At 46.1% G+C, this 27,761-nt stretch overlaps 1 protein-coding gene across 1 annotated transcript in view; it reads right to left on the bottom strand.

Moving 5' to 3' along the window:
- The window catches only part of LOC135918510 (kinesin light chain 2-like), a 61,294-nt gene that overhangs the window by 26,541 nt on the left and 6,992 nt on the right, over window positions 1-27,761 (bottom strand). Inside the window, exon 4 of the mRNA XM_070530471.1 lies at window positions 14,850-15,002. Within this exon, the coding sequence (XP_070386572.1) occupies window positions 14,850-15,002 (153 nt within the window). The remainder of the gene's footprint in view (window positions 1-14,849; window positions 15,003-27,761) is intronic.

Here is a 27,761-nt window from a genome sequence, read left to right as displayed (position 1 = left end):
TGACCGGGTGTGGGACACCTCTTCAACCACACGCATCATCAGTACGTGAACTTGGGAGTGCGCAACTGGCTTAGATTGTACGCTACCCTCATGGCATCAAGAAGAATATTTAAAAGATAAAAATAAGAACTTTCCAGTGACTTTTGCTGTTAATTTGTTTTCTTAATGGACTGAGAAATCATGAAATCACATGCACCAAGTGACAGCAACTAATACCGGATAACGAACTTTTCTTGACATAAATAAGCTGTTGGCATAAACTACGGTACACGACGGTCGAGACATGGTTAGACCACCACACAGAACCAGAGACGAATGTGTTCCGAGACAAGCGAGCCGAGGCATACAACTTTTTCATCTTTCCCGTGGCAGTTGAATGATTGTAGTACGAGACTGCCCCTTTAGTAGGTTATTAATGTGAATCATTCTTCGCCAACTTCGGGCATTCCGAGTCTATTTATTTACCTATCTAGCCTCCTATACATACTGATAATTATTTTTTTATTTTATTTTTTTGCTCTCCCCTGTGTGAACGAAGAGCATCTTTTCAAAAATCCCTTTTTTCTCCTTTTTCAGGCGTCAACAGTTCACAGTGTTAAGGAAGCTCAATTTTGTAAAACACATGTATGAAATTCACTATGACAAACTCTGTACTTTGCAATCTTTAGGCCTTCATTCTTTCTAAAGCAATAGTCATTATTTTTATATTGAAGTTTCTTCGACCTTTCGATGTGCTAAAAGCTCAAGGTATAAAAATAATTTTATGACAAGAGTTATTGGTGTGGCTCTTTTTAAAATTGCCTTTTGGCACAATTAAATTAGCTTTTGTGATCAATCTCTTTATCTCTTTATCTTTAGCCTCTCTTAATTTTGAATGAAACCAAAACTTTATATTCAGTAGAAAGTTTCTGGTGCATTTGGTTGACATGTGCACTTGGCATGTAAATATGAGAGCTACAAAAGATTGGAAGGCAATCCAGCACACTTGCACAAAGAAATATGAGTTCCATGCAAAGCACCTGACACCAGGGAGCCGACTGTTCATACTGCTGCAAGCGCACTGTAATGAGCTAAGCTGCGGAACTTGTGTATAAAAAATGACGCCGACAGGAAAATACAGAGGGAAGTCTCAATGCGGTGCTTCCTTTAAGCACAGCAGCGTTTTTTTCCACATACACATTTCGAGAGCATTGAATCTGGAGGTCTCTGGGCACCATGTCAAAAAGAGTGTAGTATCTATGAACAAGAGCACGAAGCAAAAGGCTTAAAAATAGGTCTCACAAATAAACCTCACTTGCCCCTCCCTCAACCTTAAAACCCACCTTGCAGCCATGTCTTCATTTGAAACATGAGGCTAGAACTAGCACGACAGTTGAAAGAGAGACAGTGGAAAAGGCAAAACCAAGAGGGAGGATCTTGAAGTTGAAACATGCAAATGCGTACGGTGCAGTCCACTGCTAAGGGAAATACTTAGTCTGTAATAAAGCCAACATATAGAACATTTCTTTGTCTTCATCGAAAAGAAGTGGCTGACAAGATCTACTGCACATACCTTTACACATAAATAATCACTCTGTGGGCCTCTGTGCTACATTTCGGCAACAATCAATGGCCGAATGCTGACTGCATGTTCCCAGTAACAGTGGGCCGTGCTGTACATGCAGCACTTAGCAATGGCACACACAGGCACTACAGCTTGCCAGGACACGGAGTAATATGCGTGCACCTCCAAGGCACGTGATCTTTTCTCACAGAAGACAAGTGAAGCCTTTTTTTTTCTCTCTCTCTCTACGAGGACACATTTTCTCATGCAGGGAGTAGGACACAAAGTGCCTTCCTAGAGTTGGTCTGCAATCACACAATGCCACCAACACTCTCAGAGAAATGCAGAAGGAAAAAAAAAAAGGATCAGTGCAAAAAAGTACCAATCGACTTCACGGAATGAACGGATCGCGCATCCCCTAGGAGTGCAGGTCGAAAGAGCCCTTTGACCAAGACAACAGGGTGCAGGAGAAGAGACGGAAAGGCAGTCCACACGCCTTCAGGCCAACACATGTCACGTCGAGTCTGTCTAAACGGGCTGCTTCCCCCGGAGGAGGAGCAAATAGAAAAACACGTGCGGGCCTGGCACGACACCGCCGCACATTACGACGAAGACGAAGACGGTGAGAGGGAATGAAATCCGAGAGCACTGAAAAGCTTTGTTTTGATCCCTTGAGGTGGCTGGTCACTGCGCTGACCACTAGAGGTCGTCGTGGAGGGCGAGAGTGGAGTCGAAGCGTTGGCGGGTGGCTGCTGCACCGACTGCGGTGCATCGTTAATTTTGATCAAGGTTGGCGGCAATTTCACGGCCATTGGTAACGCCATACAAAAGTAACCAAGCGTGCAATTGGAATCACAGAGTCACAGTTTTTTGTGGGGGACAGATAAAAACAAATTTTGGGTTGGGAGAGTTTAATCCAATGGATTCATCAAAGGAATAGTAATGTTCAGTTCATAGCACATTTATGAAATGATAATGTATTTTGTGAAACGATTATGTATTTTAGGATTAATGGTGTTTCCAAATATTAGATAATACAAAAGAATGGGAGATTCCAAGAGCAACGAATATGGGTTTTCATCAGATCACCGAAGCGTACAAAGCCAGTTATGCCATAAATGTTTAGCATTGTTCCCAAGCAATGCAGTGATTCAATGTAGTGCAGTTGCAAAAATTAAAGCAGGAGAGTTTGATGATTTTGTCAACAGAGACATATTTATCACATTTTTGTTGAATGTCCGTAAAATTAATGTAGCAGGTAGCATGAAAAACAGGGCAATAGCATATTTATGTCCCAACGGCAGAAAAGCATGGAAATTTTTCCCCCAGCGAGAGGCCATGTTTTGAGAGGGGTACATCATGTCAGACAAGTACAACATTAGCACGTGGTTGTGAGGTGAATGTTTTTATGTTGACAGTGGCAACAGATAACGTATGAACATCATTTTCAGGGCACACAGCACGATTTTGGGATGATTGCATAGATTAGAATGCGGTGGGGAAAGAAGGGGGGAGGGGTGTCGATGAGTGATTGATGAAAGATAAACAAAAAGTGCACATGGTTTGCAATGTAGAATTGTGAGGGTTCGAGGGGTAGCAGGGATCAAGACAAAATTTAAAAAAAAAATAGAAGGAAAGTGGGAAGTTGTGTAAGGGTTGCGCATGACATAAACAAGACAGTGTAAAGGTTTGAGAGATTGGCAGACAGAGGAAAAAAATGTGGGAAAGAAGAGAGAGAGACAGAAAAGGAAAACAAATGATAAGGAGAGAACAACAACCCAAGAAAACAAAAGCAAAATGGGCACAAACACATTCACAAGTAACAAACATAAAAAAAGCAATCAAAAGAGTGCAAATGCGGAGAGAGTAGGGAGAAGTCCACTACTAAGCTTCCTACCGAAGAAGACCCCACAAAGAACGGCTGTGGGTTATTACCCAACCACTAACGTAACCTGCACTGTTGGCAGGTGCCATGGCAATGAGCCAAGATTCGCAGGAAAATGCCTAAGCACAAATGTAGCCCACTCTTTGCCCTAATGGCATCGAGACTGGCACAAGAATCCGTGCAATGGCAGTAGTGTGAAGTAATCAATTTCAGGGATGCGACTACTCTCGCAAGATTTTGCCCGACTCGCTACCGGACGCATTGCCATCTACGGCCAACACTGCTTCTGGCTCTGTGCCAAGCACGCTATCTTCAAATGGTGTCGGGTACACAGTTGGCCATACGCTACAATTCATCCAGTGCCGAGTTGCATGGAATCTCGTGAAAGTGATTGCATCCCCAAAAGTGATCGCTGGTGAATACAGCTCCCAGCTTTTCCAACACGAACGGCGTCCCACACACACACACGCATACTTGAAGTGAGCAGTATAACTCTATGCGGCAAAGAAAAGCCTGCAGTGTTGCGAGGGCAATCTGTGCGTCGGCCAAGACTTTTGCCGACTTTTCACTCGGCACGATGTGAAAGAAGTTCCAGGTGCTCAGCACTGTCGAGTCTTAAAGGGAACACCTAGCTGGTAGTAAAGCCAACATACTGAAAAACTGCTGCTTTATCGAGAGAAGAAAAAAGAAAAAATGCCTATGTGGTGCATTCGGCTGACCTCTATGCATTAAAAGAATGCTCTACATGCCTTGACGCTACAATTCAGCTAAAATTGACAGCCAAATAAAAACTGTGCGTTCCCTTTAACACTGAGCTGTATTACAGATGCATGGCAAGCTGGAAGCACTGCATGACTGAGTCTCCCCACAGCAGCAAAGCTGCCAGGGCATTCAAACGAGAGCACTTAAAGTGAATATGTCTATTTGTTTATTTATTTATTTATTGATGTACATGGGAGCAATGACAGATCCTGTAGTGGAGCGACTAGTATTAGTTCTAACCACTTGTGGTTCTTTAACCTGCACCCAGTACACGAGCATCTTTACATTCGAACTTCAATAGAAGCTGCCACCATGGCAAGGAATCAAACCCGTGACCTTACACTCAGCAGCAGAACACCGCAGCCCACTGAGCCACACTACAAGCACATCTAATTTAAACACACCGGCTCCACGTTGCTGCCATGGAGCCCATTCGTCCTTTGGTGTTTACAGGACGAAGATACTGAATCAAAGCCCTGGTCAAGCTGACAGGCCACTAAACATGACAGTGGAACACTCCACCCTATGGGTTTTCACCTTTAACCTGGACACAAGAATGTAGCACCAGTGGCAGTTAAGCCTCAAAGGTAGCCAAGGCGCTACAATACACGGGTTCCACACGTGTACACAAGTGATCGAAGCCTGTTTGCAGTGTGGAAAGCGCAACCAGCAGCTTTCTGTCGCCAGCCTGGCTAAAGGTTCAACTGTATTTGGTTGTACAATTGCTTTCAAATACTATTAAGTTCTAAGACATGCAGTGGAAGCAGCACACTTGTTTGTGTCGTTCTTCGACTTCGTGTAATAGAGGCAGTAATTACGAAGATGGACTAGCTATCTGCTTTAGTTTTCTCACAGTGACTGTCTCTGCTGCAGCATTAGGTGCACTTGTCTCCATAGCTACTCAACGTCTACACACTTTCACACAGTTTCAACCACGAAATACAAAAAAAAAAAAGAAAAATGCACCATCTTTGTGGTCTAGTCACGGATCCAACAGCCATTGCAAATATAGCTGCACTCTGCAATCTTACTCAAGGTAGGCTCTCTAACTTGAACAGGCACAGCCTCTTTTCACCACAAAGCACACACACAGTTTTTTTTTTGTTTTTTTTTTTGAGCAACCGTGTAAGCTCCTCTGATTTAGACAGCCCCACTTTTTACAACTGGAACCTGGTCTGAACACAAGAGATTGCCCTGATAACGGCTCCTTGCTGAAATAGCCATTCCTGCATAAAAGTCTGCCATTCCCCTCCTTTTATTTATTACGTTACGTGTACAAGACAGTGTGCACTTTGATGCCTGGTTTGGACTGATTTGATGGTTAATTAAAAAAAATGGTCTTAAAGACCAACAAGAACAAAATCTGATTTCAGCAAACGGGCTATAAAAAAAGAGTACCGTATTTTCCAGACTACAGTCTGCGGATCACACAAGATTAAAAGCTGAAATTTTGCGGGGCGCAGACTATCTATGAGTGCGGGCTGCACATGATTTCATTTTGTATTGGGGGAAGCATGTTTGAAGTAAACAACTTCACACTGCACCTACAGATTTTTTCTGTGCTGACACACAACGAAATCAAGTCTGCAATGATTATCGCTGTGCACAAGCTATGTTTCCGGCTCATACTGGTAGCTCGTGACATGCAAGAGGGTGCTGCTCGTGATATACAAACTTTTGAGTGCTCAGACTTGTGAGCATGTGCATGAAACCTCGTAGCCAAATTATTATGCAACTGCACAGATGTGCAAGATACAAGAACAGTTGCAATGGCACTGAAAAGGCTACATAGAGCTTCATACAAGCTCAGAGTCGTCGAGCATGCAAAAGAACTAAGGTCCAATCGAACAGCGGCGAAAGAATTTGACACGATGAAAAAAGTGTATGGACACGGATGAAGGAAAGCGTAGAAGTGAAACACACCAGCTTGGCCAAAGCTTGAAGAATAGCTTGCAGCGTGGATAAGACAACAGTGAGTAGCGGTGAATTCAGTAGTGAAGGCGAAAATAAGACTCGTTGCTCATACCACGGCTCCTGAAGAAGGAGTTTCAGGATTGACTACTTTGACTATGACTACTACTGACTCATTATTTACTACCCAGAATTTTAGCGGTAGAAAATAAAGTTTTGTTTATCTTGCGTATGCACTTCCGTCCCTGCGGACTATGCAATGGGTGCGAGTAATAGTCAGGGAAATACAGTATATATAATTGAAGCAATCTTGGCAACGCTGTAAGGCTGGGAAACGTCCAAGTTTCTTAGTAAGAGTCTTTAAACAGTACCTAAGTGTGAGATGCAGGCACCACATGGTTAGCGCATATGACGCAAGCCCCAGAATGTGGCCTCCGAGATCACAAGTGCGCTGCAGGCACCACCTGATCTCGGATTGTTTCTGAACATTCCAGGGCTGCAAATCAGGGTCTGCATGATTTCTGGTCAGCGATAATGGCACAATCTTTTTTAAGCCTCAGTACCAAGAACATATACTTTTGCAAGCTTTTCAAGATGCCGTTGTTCAAACCTGATCAAGTGCTCATACAATGTTGTTCTCCAGTTTTAAATGTGGGACAGACAGCCACTCAATTTATGGGATTTTACAAATGGCTACCCGAATCTCAAATGCCAGTGAAAGCAGCCACACATACACTAAAACATGCAAATAAACGGCAATCTGAAAATCATATGCACATTGCAGTGCTTATACAGTAGCATATAATTCCTTACTGTAGTGCAAGCTCTTGCACTAAATCTGACGGTCTCCACAGACTGTTGGATTCAGGCAAAACTAATCCCCGAACAGCAACTGAGTGCCTAACAGCCATCGGCTACGATTGGATTTTAAGCTTTTCCACGTGACAGGGATGTAATGGCCATGATGCTAGGCACAGCCTTGAGTAAAATTGCTATAGCAGATTCGAAGCACCTGCTAATGTACATCACAGGTGATTGCTGGTTCTTGAAGTTACCTAGGCTTCTAAAGGCAGGCAAGCGTGGTCGACCTGCCAGTGTTAAAGCCTTGCACCAAAAAGACTGCAAAACATTGCTCTGGAAGCACTCCGAATCTCCTATCAAAATTTGCTAATAGTGAAAGTGAGCAACTTTCCTGGTGAAATTGATCCCTGGCATGTGCAAAAAGTGTGCTTGCAACATTTCTGTGTGCAAAAGGTGACGAGTCTTCCCAGTAACAATACTAGTCGAAGCTTAATGACGAGGCCTACTCTGCATCACGTCCACTAAACCAATGAAGCATGTCAAATGACGCAGCTGCATTCTGGAGCAATATCAACACTTGCATGAACATAATGCGAGCATTGTAGCATCGTATCAGTCTAAGAAGGCAGCTTGCATTGTGCTGAGAAGCCTGTCTTTTTTAGCTCACTTAGTGCTTGTTTTGCTTGATCTGCTTCCATGCATGCTATGATCGCGGTAGTAGTACATGCGCTTCCAGAAGCTTGCCCCACATTATACTTGGCAGATAAAGAGAAGGGGCCGAGACATATCTGTGAACACAGGATTGAGCCATCCAGTTTGATGTGTGATCTATTTATACCACATACTACTACTCACTGCCCACAGTTAGCTGGTACTGTAGGCTGCGTTGACAAGGGAGCCTGGTGTGAATGAGCCTTCAGGTTGAAATGCTCGCTTCTATTAGCCAAAATTTCGTACAGACGTGGATTACATGGGCGTGCTCATTAATATCATGCTTAAATGCAGTGCGGCCTTTGCTTGTCTTTTCTTTTTTTCCTGAGATGAATCACAAGCACATGTCGTTCCAGCACCAATTCTGGATGAAAAATGTGCATATTTTCAGTGGCAAGAACAGTGGTGCCACATCATCCGAAAGGCAAAAGCAACCTTGCATTATGTCTGATCCGTAACAGGCACTTGTAGGAATTTCATGAAACTGAGGTCATGGCTTGCTGTCAGAGATAATGATGTTTTCATTACAATAATATGAAACATGAAAGGACAAAAGTTGGAAGAAAATAAAGCACTACACTGGCATTAAAGCTGTGACCTTCCCCTCTGTAAATGTACGCTTCGATCAATTGCACCACAAAAGGAGAGCTGCAGGCCAAGTGTCAGAAGGAGCAATGGCGCACAGAACACCCGTGGTTCATTCCACACAGCGCGAGACAGTGTTGCTAAGGCTTCAGGCGAATGAAGGTCTCACTATGTATGAGGAAGGTATCAATGTGAATACCTCCGGACAAAACTAAGTCTTTTCTTTGTCCTACGCATCTACTTCTATTAGCACTGACATAATGCCAGTATACTGAAGTTCAGTGAGCTTCAGAGATCCCCACCAACTCGGCATGTTGTCTGCTGCAGTGTTTTCTCCATTCTTTCAAAAGCTGCGGTGGCTGCACAGATTGCGACACAAAATGAACTATGCGTTGCCTGCTACCACTGGCATTTGGTACGCGATGTCCATATGAAATGGAATGAATGTACATTGGACTTTGGATAAACGATACTCACTTGAATGGAAATGCCAGATAAACAGAACAGTGGTATCCACTTTGGTAGGTCACTCATAGGCCCAATGTTAATAAACCTGGGTTATGGAACACATCTTTTTGGTGAGCTCCAGTTAGATGAAACTTAACTGAGACTGCCATCTACCTCATCACCGTATGGAACAAGTCCAACAAACATGTCATATGATGAAGCTATAAATTGTGAAGAAAATACAATTGATCAGGCAATTGTGGGAAAGTTAATGAAAATATGCAGAAGTTGTAATGGTATCTTCATCAGGAAGAATTCACTAGGCAAGAAATGATCCCCAGGGAGGAAGGGAGCACTACAGAGTAGGTGTTACGATCTCACAGTCGGGCTGCCACTATTGCTTCACTCACACCACAAGGAACAAGAAACTTGAGATGGTGCGTTTGTTACCTGGCTCTGAGGAGAGAGTGAAAAAATATGATCAGGGAAGCTTGTGGCGAAGACTACGACTCCATTGATGAAGAGATAAGTATTACTTTTCCACTGAGCATTAGTGTTTCAGAGCAAACAGCAAGAGATGCAGTAGAAAATCTGCAGTGCTATTTTGAATGCGAGGACGGCGTAGCAGAAATGGGAATCCTTTCTCAGATGAACACAATCATCCGCAAAAGAAGTAACAATATTAAGAGCCGAGCGCAGTAAAGACTTTTTGTGCACCGCAGTAACATCAAAATACTTCGACCCTTTCCTAGCAAACTGACCATTGGTGAATTTTGCATCCTTTGCTGGAAATTCGAATAAATGGAACACATTTTTTTTGTCCCTTTGAGTCTACTGTATGTGTTTAACTGCCAGCATATTACGGACAGTTTTTTGCTGCATTTTATGTCAGTCTAGGAAGAGTAAACAAACCTTTCACCCTTCTCTCAGTCATGTTCGGCATCACCACAGGCACCACGTGCCGTTGATTCATACCGGGTTTAAGAGGAAGCTTTAGCTCGGGCCCTACTCTGACACCGCCTATTCAAATGTATGTAAAACGCAAAAATGTTTTTCTGAGATAACCCTTGGACCGATGTTTATGAAATTTGTTGCATTTGAGAGAGAAAGTTATAGTCTAGTGACTGTTGGAAGCGGAATTTCGATTTAGGTCCTGAATTTTGTTAAAAAGATTTTCAAAAATTTTAAAGTTTGAAAAGAATAGAAGCATGAAGTTTACAAATTCATAGCTCTGCATCAAGAGCAGTTATCGTGGTTCTGTAAAGGGCATCCAATAGATCATTCAAAGTGGACAAATTGGATATGTCATTTTATATCTTACGTGAATTTGTTACGTCGTTTACAACGGTTCTGCAAAATCTGTATTTCTATAATACAAACATTTTTTAGATTCATGTGTAACACATAAATGTTGTCCGCTTTAGATGTACTACCAGATGCAACTCACAGCATTGTATTATCCTTTTTCGTTGCTATATTACAGGGTTGTAAACTTTATAGTTTCGTTTCTTGAAAATTTTCAATTTTTGCCAGTTATTTATCAAACATTGAGACCCTAAAATGAAAATTCGAAACCAACAATCACTAGATTTTAAGTTTTTCTTTTAAATGCAACAAACCTCATCAAATTTGGTGCATTGGTTGCTGAGAAAAACGAATTCTCCTTTTACATGTATTTAGATAGGAGCACCCGAGCTAAAGCTTCCTCTTAAGAGGCAAGCACTGCATCCAAACATAGCGCCGACTAAAATTACCCACAAATTACAACCTCTGTTACAAAATTTGAGTCCAGGTGGTTTAAGTGCGAGACCTGTACATGCCGGACTCCCTTGTCAACACGCTGTATTGTAGTAGCTGCAAATGAAGAGAAAGAATGTGATGCAGAAAAAAAAAACAACTAATATACAGAGAAAGAAAGGTTTGCTTCTCCTGTGCACGCTGAGCTGCTGCATCCTACTGGTGCATCTAAGAGCAAAGTTGCGTGTGGGTGGCAAAGAGGTGCAGCCAGATAAAGCGAGAAATATTGGCCATGTGGAAACATTTTATTGGGACCACTAAAAATAATGCGCCAAAACATAACCTCAATTGCTGAAGGCACTTGGTGGCACAGAGTATTGCGTAAGTAAATGCCTAGGCAAAGAAACAACAGAGTTAAAATATAACGATGTACGGAAATAATTTATACAACAAAACAAAAAAAAGATACACAGACACCCTGGCAACCTTTCAAAATCCCTAGCAATGAAGTTGCAAACAGCCTAACTGCCTTGCCATAACAATATACAAATTGAATTAGGACAAAGAAAAGTATGATTTAAATGCAAAAAAAAAATCGGTATAAACGAATTAAAGACCCCTGACCACAATGAGATGAAAAGAAAGTTGCGTATTCCCACACAAATATACCTTGGCACCAAAGTGCAAGAGAGAAAATATGCAAAAGCACACAAAGAAATTTCTTCCATACAATAGTATACCACATGCTACCATTTGAACATTTCAACATTTCCTGTGAGCCTCCTTAAAAGGTTATGCAATTAATATATGAGCAAAAGATAAAAGATAGAAGTAAAAGGTAAGGTGAGTAAAAGCGAATAATGTGGCAGTACTAGTAAAAAAAAGACATGCATGTATGCGTTACATCTCACATGTAACTTTCGCGAGTCTTGGCACTTTCTCGTCTCTTGTTAAAATTAAGAAAACAAGTAAAATCAACTAATGATTACACAAACTCGATCACAGACTTGCACAAAGCATTCACGCACAAGTAATAAGTAAAGATGTAAGGACAAGCGAGTCTGTTTTCAGGAGCATGTAACTGCCTCCCTCCAATGGCCCCACAAAAATTACAAAAAAAAAGAAAAGGAAAAGAAGTGCTCTTGACTAAACTTGTGACATAAGATAGCTGCTGTAGGAACTTTGGACCTATTTATCACAGTTATGTAGCATGGTTTGAGTTGAAACCTCCCCGTAACGCTTGGCTAAACACTGTGCCCCAAAGACGTGCTTTGCATTAAGTGTGGCTGGGATCACTGAACACCAATGAACTGTGCCCTTCTGCAAGCATGCCATCATATGGCACCCTGTTCCGTTCCAGAGATGAGAGCTCAACTGCCAACTTGCACTGAGAGCTGCCCACGACACACAGAATGTTGTACAAATAATGGAACCAGCTATAAATGGCTTGTCCGGCAAAGACGCGGGCTTGCTCCCGATCAAATTTCCCACAGGAAATGGCCATGAGCAGTGCATTCCCGTTTGGTACTGCTTTTGCATGAGGTACTTATCGCTTTCACCTGCAATAATTACATAATTACGAGTACTTATCACCTGCTGCCAATGCTGTACCGAAGGAAGCCTCCTACGAAAGCAGCAATGGCATCCAAACTTGGCCCAAACCAAACGCCACCGACACCCCCTGTACAGAACATTACTGCAAAAAGACCGAGCACAACTGAACTACGATATAATAATAAATTATTTTATATACAACTAAATAAATAAAAAGTGTTCGTAGATATCGGCATGTAACAAATATATGCATATAGCCAATATCAGCTATAATGAAGACATTTTAAAGTCAAATGTGGCTTCGTTCTATAGTTCGTTCTACCTCGATATGACAAAGTCGGTAGCTTCAGCAATTTTCTTTGTTAGCAGATGAATATTTCTTATACAGAAAGGGTTTAAAAAATTTTCAAATTATTGGACAACCGTGAAAACCAAATTTGAATGAGGAAAAAACTCATCTCGCTGAATTTAAAGAGTCGGCGACGAAAGATACGTTTCTGTGCCTTGTCGACGACATCCTCACATCAGCGGTGCGCCGTGAGCTGCGCTTTCGCGTCCATTCTGTCCCGCGGCTGACAGTGTCGCTCCCAGTGGGACAACGCTATCATTTAAAGTGCCAGTCACAGGGAGCAAATGCTTTGTCTGCCTCTCGTTTAAACGCATCTCCAAAACTCTAGGTTGTGCTACCTTCAGCCCTAAACGCATGGGAAGACAGCGCACTATTCCCCACCATCTTTCAGCTTGGTGGCAAATTATCATCAAAACCGAGCACGTGGGCTACGTATGCATTCAGCCATGCGCAGCCATGGCTGCACGGGTAAAGGCGACGCACACATGCAAGCCGGGCCCCCAACTCTCTTCCCCCCACATACCACGGGCGTGCTTATTCGCATAACCGCAAGCTCTTTCCCCTCGCTCACACAGGAAGACAGCACTCGTCAAGCCACCGTCCTTGCGCACTATCCGTCGCACCTAAAGCATGCTGTGCGTGTGATAAGACTCTTATCACACTTGGCTTTCATACAGAACGTGACGCTTTTCCGCTTCATTTGAGAGGTGTGTACGAAAGCAGCCGCATGCAATTCAACCATTTGACTATCTGCATCCGCGGAAGTTTCCATTTCTTGTCTCGATACTCCTTTGCAGGGGCAGTGGAATTTCATTATATTGAAATTACGCATAAACACACTTTGTTATATTGTGGTTGAATATGCATGATGTTCTAGGAACAACAAGTTATAAAAAGTTAAATACTTTGCTATATTAAAGTTCATTATATTGAGGTTTACTTGTAGTTATGTTGACTGTAGCTGAACCAGTCCTACTTCTTCTATATGAACCACACAAATAAAAAGTGGCATTAATTGAACTCTTTCCCATTATTACGTAAGTGCTCTCTTATTATGTTCAAGGATGGAAAGGATGGAAACTGACCTAAATTGTGCAATTCCGGCGAGTGAACTCGGCTGTGCACTTCTGCAAAACCACAGTTAAAGCTCAATGAAAGCAGCACGTAAGCACGGCTCAACATAAGTTGCTCAACATGACCTTGCTGACACCTACATTTAAGCTGATGTCTGCTAGTAATCACAAGACTTGCCAAACCCCAAGAACTGCAGCATTGTTGCTAAAAGCAACCAACACATGACCATTTAAACTCCATACGGTGCTGTCTGCTGTGGCTTTTGACTGAGTTGACATATAAGAACACTTCTCTGACACGTGCTGCTGAGTACTCGAGGGCGAGCCTTCTATAATGAGTGTTACAGTACAACACAGGAGTGGACAGTAGTAAACGGCGAGCAGCGAGCAACAGACAGCAGCATTTGTCATCTGTTCCTTTACCCACGTCTCACGTGGCGTGACATTACAAGGAGTCTTTCACAAGAACATCCTCCTCAGCTCTCACAAGCTGTCCCTGTACTCAATGTTACAGCAGTAGAGTGCGAATAAAGCAGCCAGTGCAAGTTAGCTTCCCGGATTTGATCCCCACAGCTAAGAGCCCAGCAAAGCACCATGGCGAGTGATCGTGGAGTTCTGGTGTTCAGTGAACTCAGCGCTGTCTAAGTGCACAGACGAGGTGACAAAGAGTGCTTTCTGCGCAAGACAGAGGAGGAAGTGTTCAGTAGGAGAAGAGTCCCGAAGGGCTCTGCCACCGGGGCCAGAGCTTGGAACGCCGGCGAGGCCACACACGGCGCGTCGAGGTGCCCCACATGCAAACTGCCGCTCGCCGCCACTAGAGGGAGAAACACAGGGGCTCGGCGGTCAGTGCCTAGTCTCGGGCAAGGAACACAGCTCTGCCCCCTTTTAATGCCAACACAGGGTCCGGTCATCTGGACCCGTGCCGAGAGGCCCTGTCAAATGGCCTCCTTGTTCACGAAAGCACAGCGATAGAGTAATAGTCGTTAATGCATCTGACCATAAACTAAACGAGGATGTCATCATAAGGAATGACACTTGGACAATTTACTGACACTTGTGGGCTTTTGCAAGTGCAAGCATAGAGGTTGACAAGGAATAACGCTCTTCAGAACAGCTGCATTTACCTCGTAACAATACAAGTGCTCTATTCCCAACGCAATGCCTTTCCGTATTTGGCAGTATAAATAGCTCGTTGCTGAGGAAACGGAAAAAAAACATTAATAGCAAGGAGATTACTAAACCCCCCTGCCCTGTAATAAACTGCTTTTTGCTATTAAAGCCAGCAACCGAAAGTATATATAGTTACGTCCCATGCTACTGCCTTCTAAATCCATTATGCATCTTGGTAAAAAAGGTTAGAAGTGTACCAGGTGGCGAAATGCGGTATACAGAACCACACCAACAAGAATAAAAAAGCCCACCAAATAGCCAACGTGGCTACCGGTCAGCGGTGCCACACAAAGAAGAGCGGTGGCGAGTGGCCATTCTCACCTCGTCCTGCGGCTGGCCATCATAGTTGACGCTATCGAGGGACTCGCGCGAACCCCTCCGCGACCCCGACTTGGCGCTGCCACTCTGCCTCTTGTCCTTGTGCGTTGAGAAGTCCAGGTAGGGCATTGACCGACCATGCCGCTGTTCCAAGGCCTGGGAAACAAGACGTGGGAAATACATCCGGGCATACCGAAGGCTATGTTTGAATCTCGTTATAACGAAACGGGATACGATGAAATAATAGACAAAACGAAGTAAATGAAATTCCCCTTAAAATACCCATAGAAATCCACATATTTAAAACATTGTTTTAACGAAGTGAAATTGTCCTGCCAATGAATATAACTAACCAGATTCTTATCTGAAACCAAAAAATACCCGACCGTTGTGCGCCGCGCACGTCCCTTTCCACGCTGTGTGGCACTCGTTCGCCATGCCAGTTCAAAACTCCTGTGTTCCCGCGTCGAATACGCTGTCGAGCAACACTGGTCTTTCTCACCGCCGCGCATAGCTGCGCAACTGTGCCCCCAAGCAGCAGCTCACAGCCACACTTACTCCACTGATCTCCCTCTTTTGCATGTGCTTGGCTGCGCGAGCCACGCCATGCGGCGTGGCTATGCGCGGCAATGCAAAAGATTAGTGCCTTTACTTCTACTGTGCGACGCACCACGCAGGAAGGCGCAGCTGGACGTGGCCTCCGTGACCGCCCCAGAGCAATCTCGGTAGTCATGCACGAGCCTGCGCGAGTCACACCATGCTGAATGGCTATGCGTGGTGGTGCGAAAAAATAGCGCATTCCCTTCTAGCGTAAACCCCACGCAAGCAATCTTGCGCGCAACAGCAACAAGCGATGCGATGGAGATGGCTGTCGTGTCCGCTCGTTGCGTTCGCTCGTCGCCTGCAAGTCGTACCCCATACGCGCAATGACTTAGAGCAATGTCTCCCAGTGTTTTTGGTATGCGGGCAGCAATATAGGTGCCAAAACTAGCATGACGCAAGCTTTATTAATTTAAGTTGATGTGTTGATGTGTTGATGAGTTGATGTGTTTTACTCTAAAAAGCAGCATAAAATATTGTCACAGCCCAGTAGGAGACGGGAAAGCCGGTGTCGAGGATGTATAAACGCACTTTATCAGAGCAGTCAACGAGACGTCATTGTCGTCTCTGTTTTTTCCACTCGCGCGCTACTTCAGCATCGTTCTCATCACCTGGCACATACCCATGGCGACCATATAGGATGTGACATTTGCACCCCCCCCCCCTTCTTTGAAGAAAAAAAAAAGGCATCGTCCCGATGCACCCACCGCCGAAGGCTGTGCACAGACGGTGCAAAGTTGAGGTCATAAGGAAATGTATGGCTTCATACGAAGCACGTGCACAACCTCGGGCAGATGCCGCCGGCATTTGGAGCAGTTATGGCTGTCGGGAACAACTTCATAATTCACATCACTGATGTGGCGCAGAACTCTATGCGGACCGAAGTATCTTCGCAGGAGCTTCTCAGACAGCCCCCGCCGACGCATCAGAGTCCAGACCCATACCTGGTCACCGACGTTGTATGCGACAGGTCTGTGCCGAAGATTGTAGTGTCGGGCATCGTATTCCTGATGTTATATTTGGAAACGCGCAAGCTGCCTGGCTTCCTCTGCGCGTTGCCTAAGTTCTTCGGCACCAGTCTCGTTGTCACCGCACTCGTGTGGAAGCATTGCGTCCAACATGGTTGTCACTTTCCGGCCGTAAACGAGGCTGAAAGGCGTCACGCGTGTTGTCTCTTGGCGCGCCGTGTTATACACAAATGTAACGGATGGTAAAATCTCATCCCAGTTCTTGTGGTCGACATTGATGTACATACTCATCATGTCTGCCAGAGTCTTATTCAAGCGTTCTGTCAGCCCACTGGTTTGGGGATCATAAGCCGTGGCCTTTCGGTGAGTGGTACCACTTAGTCGCAAAACGGTCTGAGGGTCTTGCAGCAGGTTTTTATCCTTGCACATATAAAAATTTAATTGTTTGCTCCTTCCGTGCGACAATTAGTAGTATTTGAGTAATGTACATCCATGGTACATCCAGTTCTGGCTTTGCGCTATTGGCTAGTCGCTCATAGCACTTCCTGGCGACTAGCGACGAATTCTAGATTTGCAGAACCGAGTGATCGACCGACAAGACTGAGCGATCTGTTCAAGCGACGGCCCGATCCGTCGCTCAAAGCCGTTGCTCGTCGCTGTCGCGTACAAAATCACTCTCAAGGGGTTTAGCCTTCTCTCTTTCTCTGTGACACACCACGCAGGCAGCCACAGCTGGACTTGGCCTCCCGAGATTTCCTTGGCGTTGGCGCAATCCGCATATGCAAAAGACAGTTGCAATGGAACAGAAATCAGCTATCTAAAGGCTGTTGCATCAGGTGCTAAGAAATTACATGTGGAACACACCAAAGACTCCTTTGTTGTTGTATTCAAATCTTATTTCATGTGTGGCCACGTAGCAGCTCTGCGGACCGGAAAGCCATCTTCTTATTTCGATATTTACAATTGTGCACACCATTGGACACATGTTGCAGTAAGTGGCAATATTGGATATAACGAAGCAATGGATGTAAGTCGAAACCCGCGGTAACGAAATCCTGAGGTAACGAAATTCTCGCCGCAACAAAATATTTTCGGATCCCCGGCGAACAGCCATAGGAGTCAATGCACTTCCTATCTCGCGAGAAGGCATCGAGGAGTGTGGACGCACTCGCATCACGCTCCGCAATTTCCATGTTTTTCGTGTGGTCCAGTTCTTCGAACCTACGAAAAGTGCACCTCATCGTTTCCGGGAAGTCAAGCGGCAGCCAGGGAGGCCAGAATTTTGGCCCCTGGACCATTTTTCACGGAAATACCACGAAGGGATTGCTACCTCCACAAGTGAGCCATTGTAAGCCTACCGACGAGTAGCGAGCGGCGGCAGCCGCGACGCCGGCTGCGACTCCGCCGCGACGCCGACGCTGATGGCGTCTCAAACTCCAGCGCGTTGTGCGAAAAGCGGTTCAGCGGGAAGAGCCTCGACCAGCCATGATTCCAACACCGAAGAGCACATGGATTGCACGGACATCCGACCGCACCAGGCGATGACCACCGACGCAGAGATAAGCCCATCACCGTCCACCGTCAACAGCGGTGAGAATACGACCGACAAACGCATTCAAGACGCCCAAGAGGGATGGACCACAGTTGTGTCCGTCAGGGAAAGAAAAATGCAACGGAGAGAACGTGCGCAGGAGCACCGGAAGAACGAATCTCCAAAGAACGCAGACAAGCCAAGATTTCGCCCGCGACGCAACGGGAAGAAACTACCACCCTTACCAAAGGACGATTTCAAGGTCATTGTGAGACCGCATCAAGGACTCCCGCTTCGAGCAATTACAACTCCCGTGATGGCCCGTGCTATTATAGAGGCTTGCAATGAAAAGATCCAAGGTGAGCAGTTTCTGCTACGTATTAAGCCTGGATCGAACATTGTAATTGTTTCAACCCCAGAAAAGGAAGTCGCAAACACATTGCGCCAGATTACATCACTCAAGATAAATGGAAAACCCCATGCGGTGAAAGCGTATGTAGCTCTGGGGGACGGAGCAGTTCGGGGGGTAATCCACGGACTCACCCCACATACGCCCTCAGACGTCCTTAAATCGAAAATCAGGGTGCGCACGCTAAACGTGGAAGTCGCTCACGCACGAATGCTGGGGGACACTAAGAGTGCCGTCATTGTATTCTTCGGAAACGTAGTACCAAGATATGTGTACTACGAGGGAGGCGAAATGGCCTGCTATCCGTATCGAAATACAGTGCAAGTCTGCAAAACATGTCAAAGGGTGGGTCACAGAACTGATGTGTGCCCACAACCGGAACTGTGTGTGTGTAGGATTTGTGGAACGGAAGATCCTGCAGACGGACACGAATGTAACCCGAAGTGTGCCTCGTGCGGTGAAGCCCACCTAACGGGGGACCGAAGCTGCGGAAAGCGTCTAAAACAGGTTCGCCGACCAGAACCGTCGTCAGGACGCCAACAATGGAAGCCATCAAAGGAATGCAGCCTCAAGCGTAAACAAAGGTGGTTCGAGTCGGAGGAAGAAGAGCACGGATATACCACGGAAGGATCTATTCCCTTCGACCAGGAAAATTTCCCGGAAGTACATCGTCAAGAAACCGGGCGGGGACCAGAGAAGTCCAAGATGAAGAAGGCAACACCTCAACACCCTCAGTCCAGGGAAACCATTGGCCAACCACAAATGGCGGCACCAAAGGTAAGCTGGGCGCAAGTTGCAGCTCCCACTGCACAACATCATACGAATCACAAATCGGTCGCGGATCAGAAACTTATAGAAGAAAATAGATCACTAAAAGCCAGTCTGGCAGAACTGAAGAAAGAGATGGCTGCCCTTAAGCAAACAATGCACGACCTCGCAAACAAAACAAACGAAGCGCCTACAACACAGGTTAGTAAACCCACACCAACACCAGAAGAGCCCATAGGAAAGCAGCTGGAAACAATCACACATCAAGTACAGATGATGTTCGCAGAACTGCGTGCTCTTAAGAGACACGTAGACGACTCCCTAAGCTGCATCAAAGTAACCACAAGAAAACGCCTTAATGATAGCCCAGGAGCTCCTACCCGTCGTCCTAAAGTGATAGAGACGACGGATAGCGATAGTACCATTCATGGCTGACACGACACACAGAAACATTGAAAACCTTGAGGTATGGCAATGGAATTGCCGTACATTACGTAACAAACATGCTGCCCTTGCACAATATATACAGTCAGCGCCAGTCCTACCCGACATTATATGCCTACAAGAAATTGGGCAAATTACACAAAAACTAAAAGGATACGAGACGTATTCCAATCCTGATTATCCTAGGGTCGCCAGCTTTGCGAGAAAAGACCTGGCCCTCAGCGTCACGTATATGCCACAGCACGACACACAGCATCAAATACTAACGGTGTGGCCATGCAAAAGGAATAAAGCCAAGACTGTAATCGTAAATATATACAGTCCTCCTCGAGATCGAGCACCATGCTTCGATACCCTACTAAGTCATGCAATATCAGACATGGAGCGAAAAGACAAGCTGCTAGTGGTTGGTGACTTCAATGCACCACACTCCGCCTGGGGTTACAACAAAGACTCAGTGAAGGGGAAATCACTAGTTGAGACGACAGATCGATACGGGTTAGAACTCATTACAATACCGGGGTGTTACACACGTTTAGGCAATAGTGTAGCGGCGGATACAACCCCAGATCTAGCTTTCTCGAGCCATCCAGGGGAGACGCGGTGGACAAATTTGGAGGAAAATTTGGGCAGTGACCATGACATTGTCTCGATAGGTATCAATTCCCCCAAAATCCGTCGCTCCATAGGGAGGGCTTGCATTACAGACTGGACTGTATATCGAGATAAACAAGAGCAGCTCATTTTCACAGAAGATATTGAAACCTGGGTGGAGCAAATACGCGAAACGCACGAAAGCGCAACGAGGGAGATTGCTACAACATCGGATATAACAGCGGTAGACAGCCGCCTCATACACTTATGGGAAGCACGCAGAAGCCTGACGAGACGATGGAAAAGACAAAGATTAAATAGAAAGCTCAAAATACGTATAGCTCAACTAACACAGGAGGCTAATGCTTATGCACAAACACTAGAAAACAATAATTGGCGCCAATTTTGTGAATCTCTACAAGGAACCTTACACACAAAAAATACATGGGCCATTTTGAGAAGCATGATAGATCCTGCAAGTACAAAAACAGCGACGAACCGAGATCTGCGATTACTTGAATGCGAATTTCAAGACGCTGACACCCATCTCCTAGACACACTAGAAGACATGTATATAGGAGCAATTTCCATGCAAAACCATGATACTCCCACATATTTAGGAGAGAACAATGAGGAACTAGATGCCTCTATATCGGTGGCAGAGGTTTTTGCGGCAGCGCAAACTTTCAAGAAAAATACGGCACCTGGACCGGACAAAATAACAAACGCCATGATTCGCAATCTTAGCCTCAATGCTTTAACAGGGCTAACAGATCTTTTTAACAAACATGTATGGACTGAAGGAGGTCAAATCCCACAGGCATGGAAGCATGCAGAGATAATTCTAATACCGAAGCCAGGGAAACCTAGGGACATAAAAAACCTCCGACCCATATCCCTTACCTCATGTCTGGGTAAACTCTTTGAGAAGGTTATACAGATGAGACTCACTAGGTACATAGAAAACAGCAACCTTTTCCCGGAAACTATGTTCGGCTTTAGACAGCATATGTCGGTACAGGACGTGTTTCTCCTACTGAAAGAAGAAGTATTAAACACAGAGAGAGGAAATGCAGACAGATTCATAGTGGCATTAGATATCAAAAAAGCTTTCGATACCATCTCGCACGAAAGCATTTTAACGGAACTATCGAACATGAACTGCGGACAGCGCACTTATGAATACATAAAATCCTTTCTAGACAACCGCACCGCCACGATAGGGCTAGGATCCACCCGCTCAGATGTTCTACAGACCCCCAAAAGAGGAACGCCGCAAGGTTCAATTCTTTCACCGCTGCTCTTCAATATAGGGATGAAAGGACTAGCGGTGAAACTACAACGGATCCCAAACTTAGGACATGCGATTTACGCGGACGACGTAACTCTCTGGACCGCAAAGGGATCTTTAGGGGAACGTCAGGAAACCCTCCAGAAGGCAATTAGCATTGTTGAGGATCATGTAACAAAAGCTGGCATGAATTGCGCCCCGGAGAAGTCCGAACTAATCCGAGTAAGAGCGCCTTATACACGAAAGGACGATAGACTTCCGATAAAGCTTGCTCTGGGAGGTCAAATAATACAGGAGGTATCTAAAGCTCGAATACTCGGACTATGGATACAGGAAAATGGAGCAGTAGGGCACACGATCGCAAATCTCCGGAAAACGGTTAACAGCGTGTCTAGGATGATAAATAGAGTAGCAAGAAACAGAAAAGGCTTCAAGGAGGAAGAGACGATAAGGCTCGTACAGGCATTTATCATAAGCCGTGTAACCTTTGGCCTTCCTTTCCAAAAAGTATCAAACTCAGAGGTAACTAAAATAAACACCCTTATACGCTCAGCTTATAAGGCGGCGCTTGGTCTACCGCTTTGCACTAGCACGACCCTTTTTAATGCAATGGGTATTAACAACACATTTGAAGAACTCGTGGCTGCAACACTGATTGCACAACGAGAAAGGCTCAATTCCACGAAGCAAGGTCGAACACTTCTTTGTCGATTAGGGTATCCACTCAGACCGGCACATTGTAACGACCAAACAGAACTCCTCCCACCGAACATACGAGCCCAGATCTCTGTGTCCCCAATCCCTAAAAACATGAGCGAGAAATACCACAGACAACGGCGCCTTGCACGGGCCAGGACACTCGAACGCAGGTTCGGTAGAAATCCGGAGGTTTATTACACGGACGCGTGCAAACAGGATAGCAAAACTTTCACTGTGGTAGCCACAAACGCACAAACTACTATTTCCGCAACAGTCAGAACAGGGTCGGTGGCCACAGCAGAGGCTACTGCGGTGGCTCTGGCTATACGTGACGCTGAAAATAGAGCACGTTCTGCGGTAATACTAACCGACTCGCAGTCGGCATGTCGCCTTTTCATGGCAGGCACCCTGCCCAAACTCACCATCAAAATCCTAGGAAGAAATCTCACGGAACACCACGCTATTACGTGGTGTCCGGCGCACGCCGGAGTGACGGGTAACGAGAGGGCGGACCGCCTCGCTCGAGAATATAGCATCCGAGCGACGGAACGCACTCTCGTAGAATCCCCGATCACAGCAAAAGATATCTTGGAGGCACAGAGACGAGGAAGGCAACAATATAGCTTTCCAGACACATCCTTGGACTCAGCGCAAATGCGGGACTGGCGCCGACTACAAACCCGTACATACCCACACCTACTCCTACTACACCACATACACCCCACCCGGTATCCCAATACTTGCCCTTGGTGCGGAGGGCGACCATCTCTTGACCATATCACATGGTCGTGCCAGAGTCGGCCACAAGAAATCCAATCACCCCTTATGGGGCAAAACTCCAACAGTAGGCAGTGGGAGGTGTGGCTAGCCAGCACGGTGCGGGAGGACCAATTGGCCCTTCTCGACCAAGCCCGGCGTGCCGCGATCGCCAGTGGGGCCCTGGACTGAGGGACCCACCCACTGGACCTGAATGTGATTTTTTTTCTTTTTTTAAATAAAAGTTTTATACTACAGTAAAACCTCGTTAAACCGTACCCGCTTAAACAGTAGTTTCGGTTTAAAAGTAGTAAAGTCAATTCCCCGACTCAGCGGCCATTGAACATAATGTATTTTGTATCCGCATTAACCGTACCAGCTTATTGCGTACGCATCGGTTAAAACGTAGCGTTTCCACTTTTCGTCGCGCAAACATGGCGGTGCGTCGTCTCCATCGGGCGGCCCGGCAGAACAACAAGCCTCAGAGATCGGTACAACGGCCTCCAAGCGCCCTGTGCGTTTGCATGTGAAGCCGCATCAACATCAACATCATTTCGACGCCGCATGGACGCCATGCCAGAGAGCGTTGTGGCGTCGTGCAAGCGAGGACTCGCGTCATGTCAAAGCTAGGATAAAAAAGACGCCGGGTGCTCAGCATAGAAGAAAATTAGACATCGTCCGTGCTACCGAACGTGACACGAAGAAGTCGGCGCTGGCCTGCGACATGGATCTGCTGTTGACTACAGTGTGTGGCATTTGGAATGCGAAGTTGCTCGGCAGCGCTGCTGCGACCGCGAAGAGATGTTGGCTACGAGGTTCGACTGTTCACCATCGTTGCCGCTGTTGTTGCCGAAGTGTCAACTAGCGACAGGGATGAGGACGACACGGAAATCGACAGCACGGGCTATTCAGGCCCGACAGTGGCAGAAGCTGCGCGTTACGTCAGCCTCGTGAATGCGATCGTCGCAAGAACAGGGGCGCGATAACGTAACTATTCCAAACGAAAAGTTTTCCGAACTCCGGCACCCGGCAATGAAAAAGGCGCCACGGGACTTATGCAGCACTACTGCGCGCGTGCACGGAGAATACGTAACGCCAACGAGGAATCTGTCGTGCCGTGCGAGTGTTTGCCGAGAAGAGGGGGGCTGGCTGAGAAGCTGGCACGCAGCTTCAGTAAGTTTGAGGCCGCTGTCGTCGTGCTAGGCCGCCGCGACATCAAACGAAAATAACACTTACGTCCCGCGAAGTGAATAAATACTGCATGTTTTTTCCCCTTTCATCGCACTCTCTCCGAGTTCCGTTATCGACAGGTAAGTGGGCGATCTCATGCTATTTCGCTTAAACAGTACTACCGTTTAGTACGTACTTTTTCCGAGCTCCGGCCGACTACGGTTTAACGAGGTTTCACTGTACTACCTATCTCGCGACGAAACTTTTTTCTATAGCAATCCCTCATCAACGAAATTTTCTGAAACGACAGTCCGCAAATAATCTACTCATGTAACACTAGTTGTGTCCGGAAACTGCTCAAATGCATTCGTTGTGCGCTTAAATTGCATTAACTACCACCACAGCACACTTGCGTGGCAGCCGCCATCATTGTTTACAATAAAAAAAGCCTTGTACCTCCTTCATGACAGACGACAGCGATGATGATGATGGTGGTCGTTCGCCCGTCGCAATGGGTGACTGCGCAGTGTCCGGGCCAAAGATGCAATTAGCATTGAAATGATACAAATAAAGAAAGACAAGAACCGTAGGCAATCTCGCAGTGAGCACAATTTATTTAATCCTGTGTGCCATTACAGCTTGTGCTAAATGCGGAGCGAAACCCCTGCGTGCATGGTAGCCAAATCGACATCTACTACACGTGAAGGCTCCGATAACCCGGATGACGCTTTAGTATCAGTGGGCTTTGTGTACCGCCGCACATGGTCGTGTGCTCAGTGTCGTTGGTGCTAGAGTGCGTCAATTGTGTGTCTCTGAGCCAATTGGACCATTTGCTTTGACAGCCTGCTAAGACGCTGCCTCCAGCCAAAAAGAGGAAATTTATGACACTGCAGGATAAGGCTGCAATTATTGGCCAAGCTGAAAAGGGCAGGAAGAAAATGAATATTGCCGAAGAATTTGGAATTGCGTGCAGTTCGATATTGACGATTCTGAAAAACACGGCCTCTATTCTCGGCGCGCTCGGAAATGGTGTGAGTGCAAAAAACAAAACGGCGCGCGCTGCGGCTTTTCCAGACGTTGACAAGGCGGTGTTTGCATGGTTTTGTGAACAGCGTGCCAACAAAGTGCCGCTGTCTGGCAGAGTTCTTCAGCAGAAAGCGCTGGACTTCGCATGCATTGTTGGGCACGCTGATTTTAAGGCTAGCCCTGGCAGGTTGAGCCGTTTCAAAGCCCACCACGACATAGTGACCAAAGTCATTTCCGGAGAGGCAGCAGCCGTCGACCCTTTCACAATGTCGTCGTGGCTGCTGACCAACAAAGAAGTATTGGACCAGTACAAGCCCTCGGACATTTACAACGCAGATGAGACGGCCTTATTCTACGAGATGCTGCCATCGAAGACCCTGGACTTAAAAGGCCAGAAATGCCACGGGGGGAAACACAGCAAGCGGCGTGTAACAATTTTGTTGTGCACCAACATGGATGGCACAGATAAACGGCCACTGCTTGTAATCGGCAGAAGTAAGAAGCCCCGTTGCTTCAAGGGAAATCGTCGGCTGCCCGTACAGTACACCGCAAACCTGAAGGCATGGATGACCCGGGCCATATTTGGCAGCTGGCCCTTCGATACGGACATGCGGAAGGCAGGCAGATCGGTCTGCCTTTTTTTGGACAATTTCAGTGCCCATAATGTCGACGACGTGGAACTGGGAAACGTGCGCTTGGTTTTTTTTCCACCGAACTGCACTTCCGTGCTGCAGCCGCTTGATCAAGGCGTCATTCGTAGCGTCAAGTGTGCCTACAAGGAGAGGATGATTCAGCGTCTGCTGCTGAACCTCCAGTTGAAGCGTCCAGTTCATGGCGCTTGAGATGATGGCCACCGCACGGGTTGCGACATCGCCAGCCATGATAGCTAATTGTTTTAATCATGCCGGCTACATTGCCACTCGGCAAGCATCATGCGCTGATCCAGTGGCATCGCAAGAAGATTCGCCTGAAGGTGCACTAGTTGACAGTGCTGACGGCGCAGTGCCGCCATCGCTGGCCCACGCATGGGATGAACTTTCTGCCGTGACAGATGGTGTTCCGGATGGCCTCAGCATCGATGAGTTCGTTCGTGTGGATGAAGGTGTTGTCGTCCATGAAGAGATGACTGATGAGGTCATCATAAGTAGCGTTTGCCAAGGTGCCGACGACGCCGACGACCACCAGACACCAAATCAAGAGAGGACTGCGAACCCGCGGGATGTGTTGAATGCCTTCGATGTAATTCGATCATTTTTCGGTGAGCATGATGACGACGTGGCAATGGACCACTTCTTGCAGTGCGAGTCGAGAGCAGTAAAATTGCTGCAAGGCAAGGCTCGGCAAAGTAAGCTGACTAACTTTTGGCAATATTTTTTTTTTTTTGCAAGCCAGTTACCTTCCCTGTCTTTTCTGCCTCATTCTTGCGCTAACGAAATTCCCACAAAAGCGAAATGTTTTGCTTTCCCCGGCGATTTCGTTATTGCGGGTTTCGACTGTAATGAAGTAATTTCGGCTCTCACTTCAACTTCGTTATAAAGCGGTTCATTGCTAATTGGCCACAATGTGGCCTTCGTGTTTGAAAAGAAGCCTCGACTCAACGCACTTTCTTGGCTTCACTGAGTGGACCACAGCACCACTCCTCAACCGAACAACACAGCTGCAGCTCAACGGTCGGTGAATTGTACAGAAGGGTTGCTTAGAGAGACACTAAAGTGAAAAATGATTTCTTCTGCATCAGTAAATTACCGTTCTACAACACCAAAAACACCCCTGTCACAACGATAAGACGTTTGGTAAGCCAGAAAAAGCGCAAGAACGGAATATGGGTGGCGACACCTACTTAAGTTCCCGCACCTGGGGGCTGTGACGTCTTGGATTTTGATGGCATCTTCTAGGGCCTAATTATATATAGCGGTACAGATTGACTACATTGTGTTCTAAAGGGACCAAATATTAAACATGGCAAGTTTCGGGAACCTTTACTCAGCCAATGCGGCCCAAATGCGAAAACATACTTTGGAATCCCTGACATCACGCTGGCGTACCGGCGCTGGGGTTTCGGCGCGAAATTCAAATACTGATACTTGGACCTTCATTTTCTCATCTAATAATCAAACTATTTTTTTGAAATGACTGCCTGCAGGGTTCTCAAACAATGATTCATTAGTCTAAACTGATTTATTGTTTCGCTTTAGAGTCCCTTTAAGAAACACACCTTCACTCAAGAGCATCGAAGTGGGTGCCAAGACTGCCTGATCACATACACCTTCACTCGGGAATAGCAGTGAAGTTAAGTGCAGTGACCACGTCTGTCGAAGGGGCATGCTGCCATCCCCTCCTAGTACCATTCCCCGGCGCCAACATTTGCGATCGAGAACAGAAAAAATTATTCGATCCAGTCACGCTTCTTTTTTACCAGTTCATACGTTCCTGGAAAACGTAATCTTTCTACACCGATGCTCAGTACATCGCCAAACTGCAGTCGTACGATACATTTTCTTGCGGCGCGCTATGCGTACACAATCACGACTGAGATAAGTAGGCACTCGCCATGCCAGCACCTCTGCAGTACTCACCCACTCGTGTCATCTGGCATAGAGTCCATTTTCTCTTCCGGTATATAGTATTGCCATTTGTTGCAGACCGCATTCACAGCTGT

This window comes from Dermacentor albipictus, unplaced genomic scaffold (assembly GCF_038994185.2).
Source record: "Dermacentor albipictus isolate Rhodes 1998 colony unplaced genomic scaffold, USDA_Dalb.pri_finalv2 scaffold_140, whole genome shotgun sequence".
In the NCBI taxonomy this organism is placed as follows: Eukaryota; Metazoa; Arthropoda; class Arachnida; order Ixodida; family Ixodidae; genus Dermacentor; species Dermacentor albipictus.
Note: the sequence above shows the minus strand (reverse complement) of the source record. Positions and strands in the feature narration are given on the sequence as shown.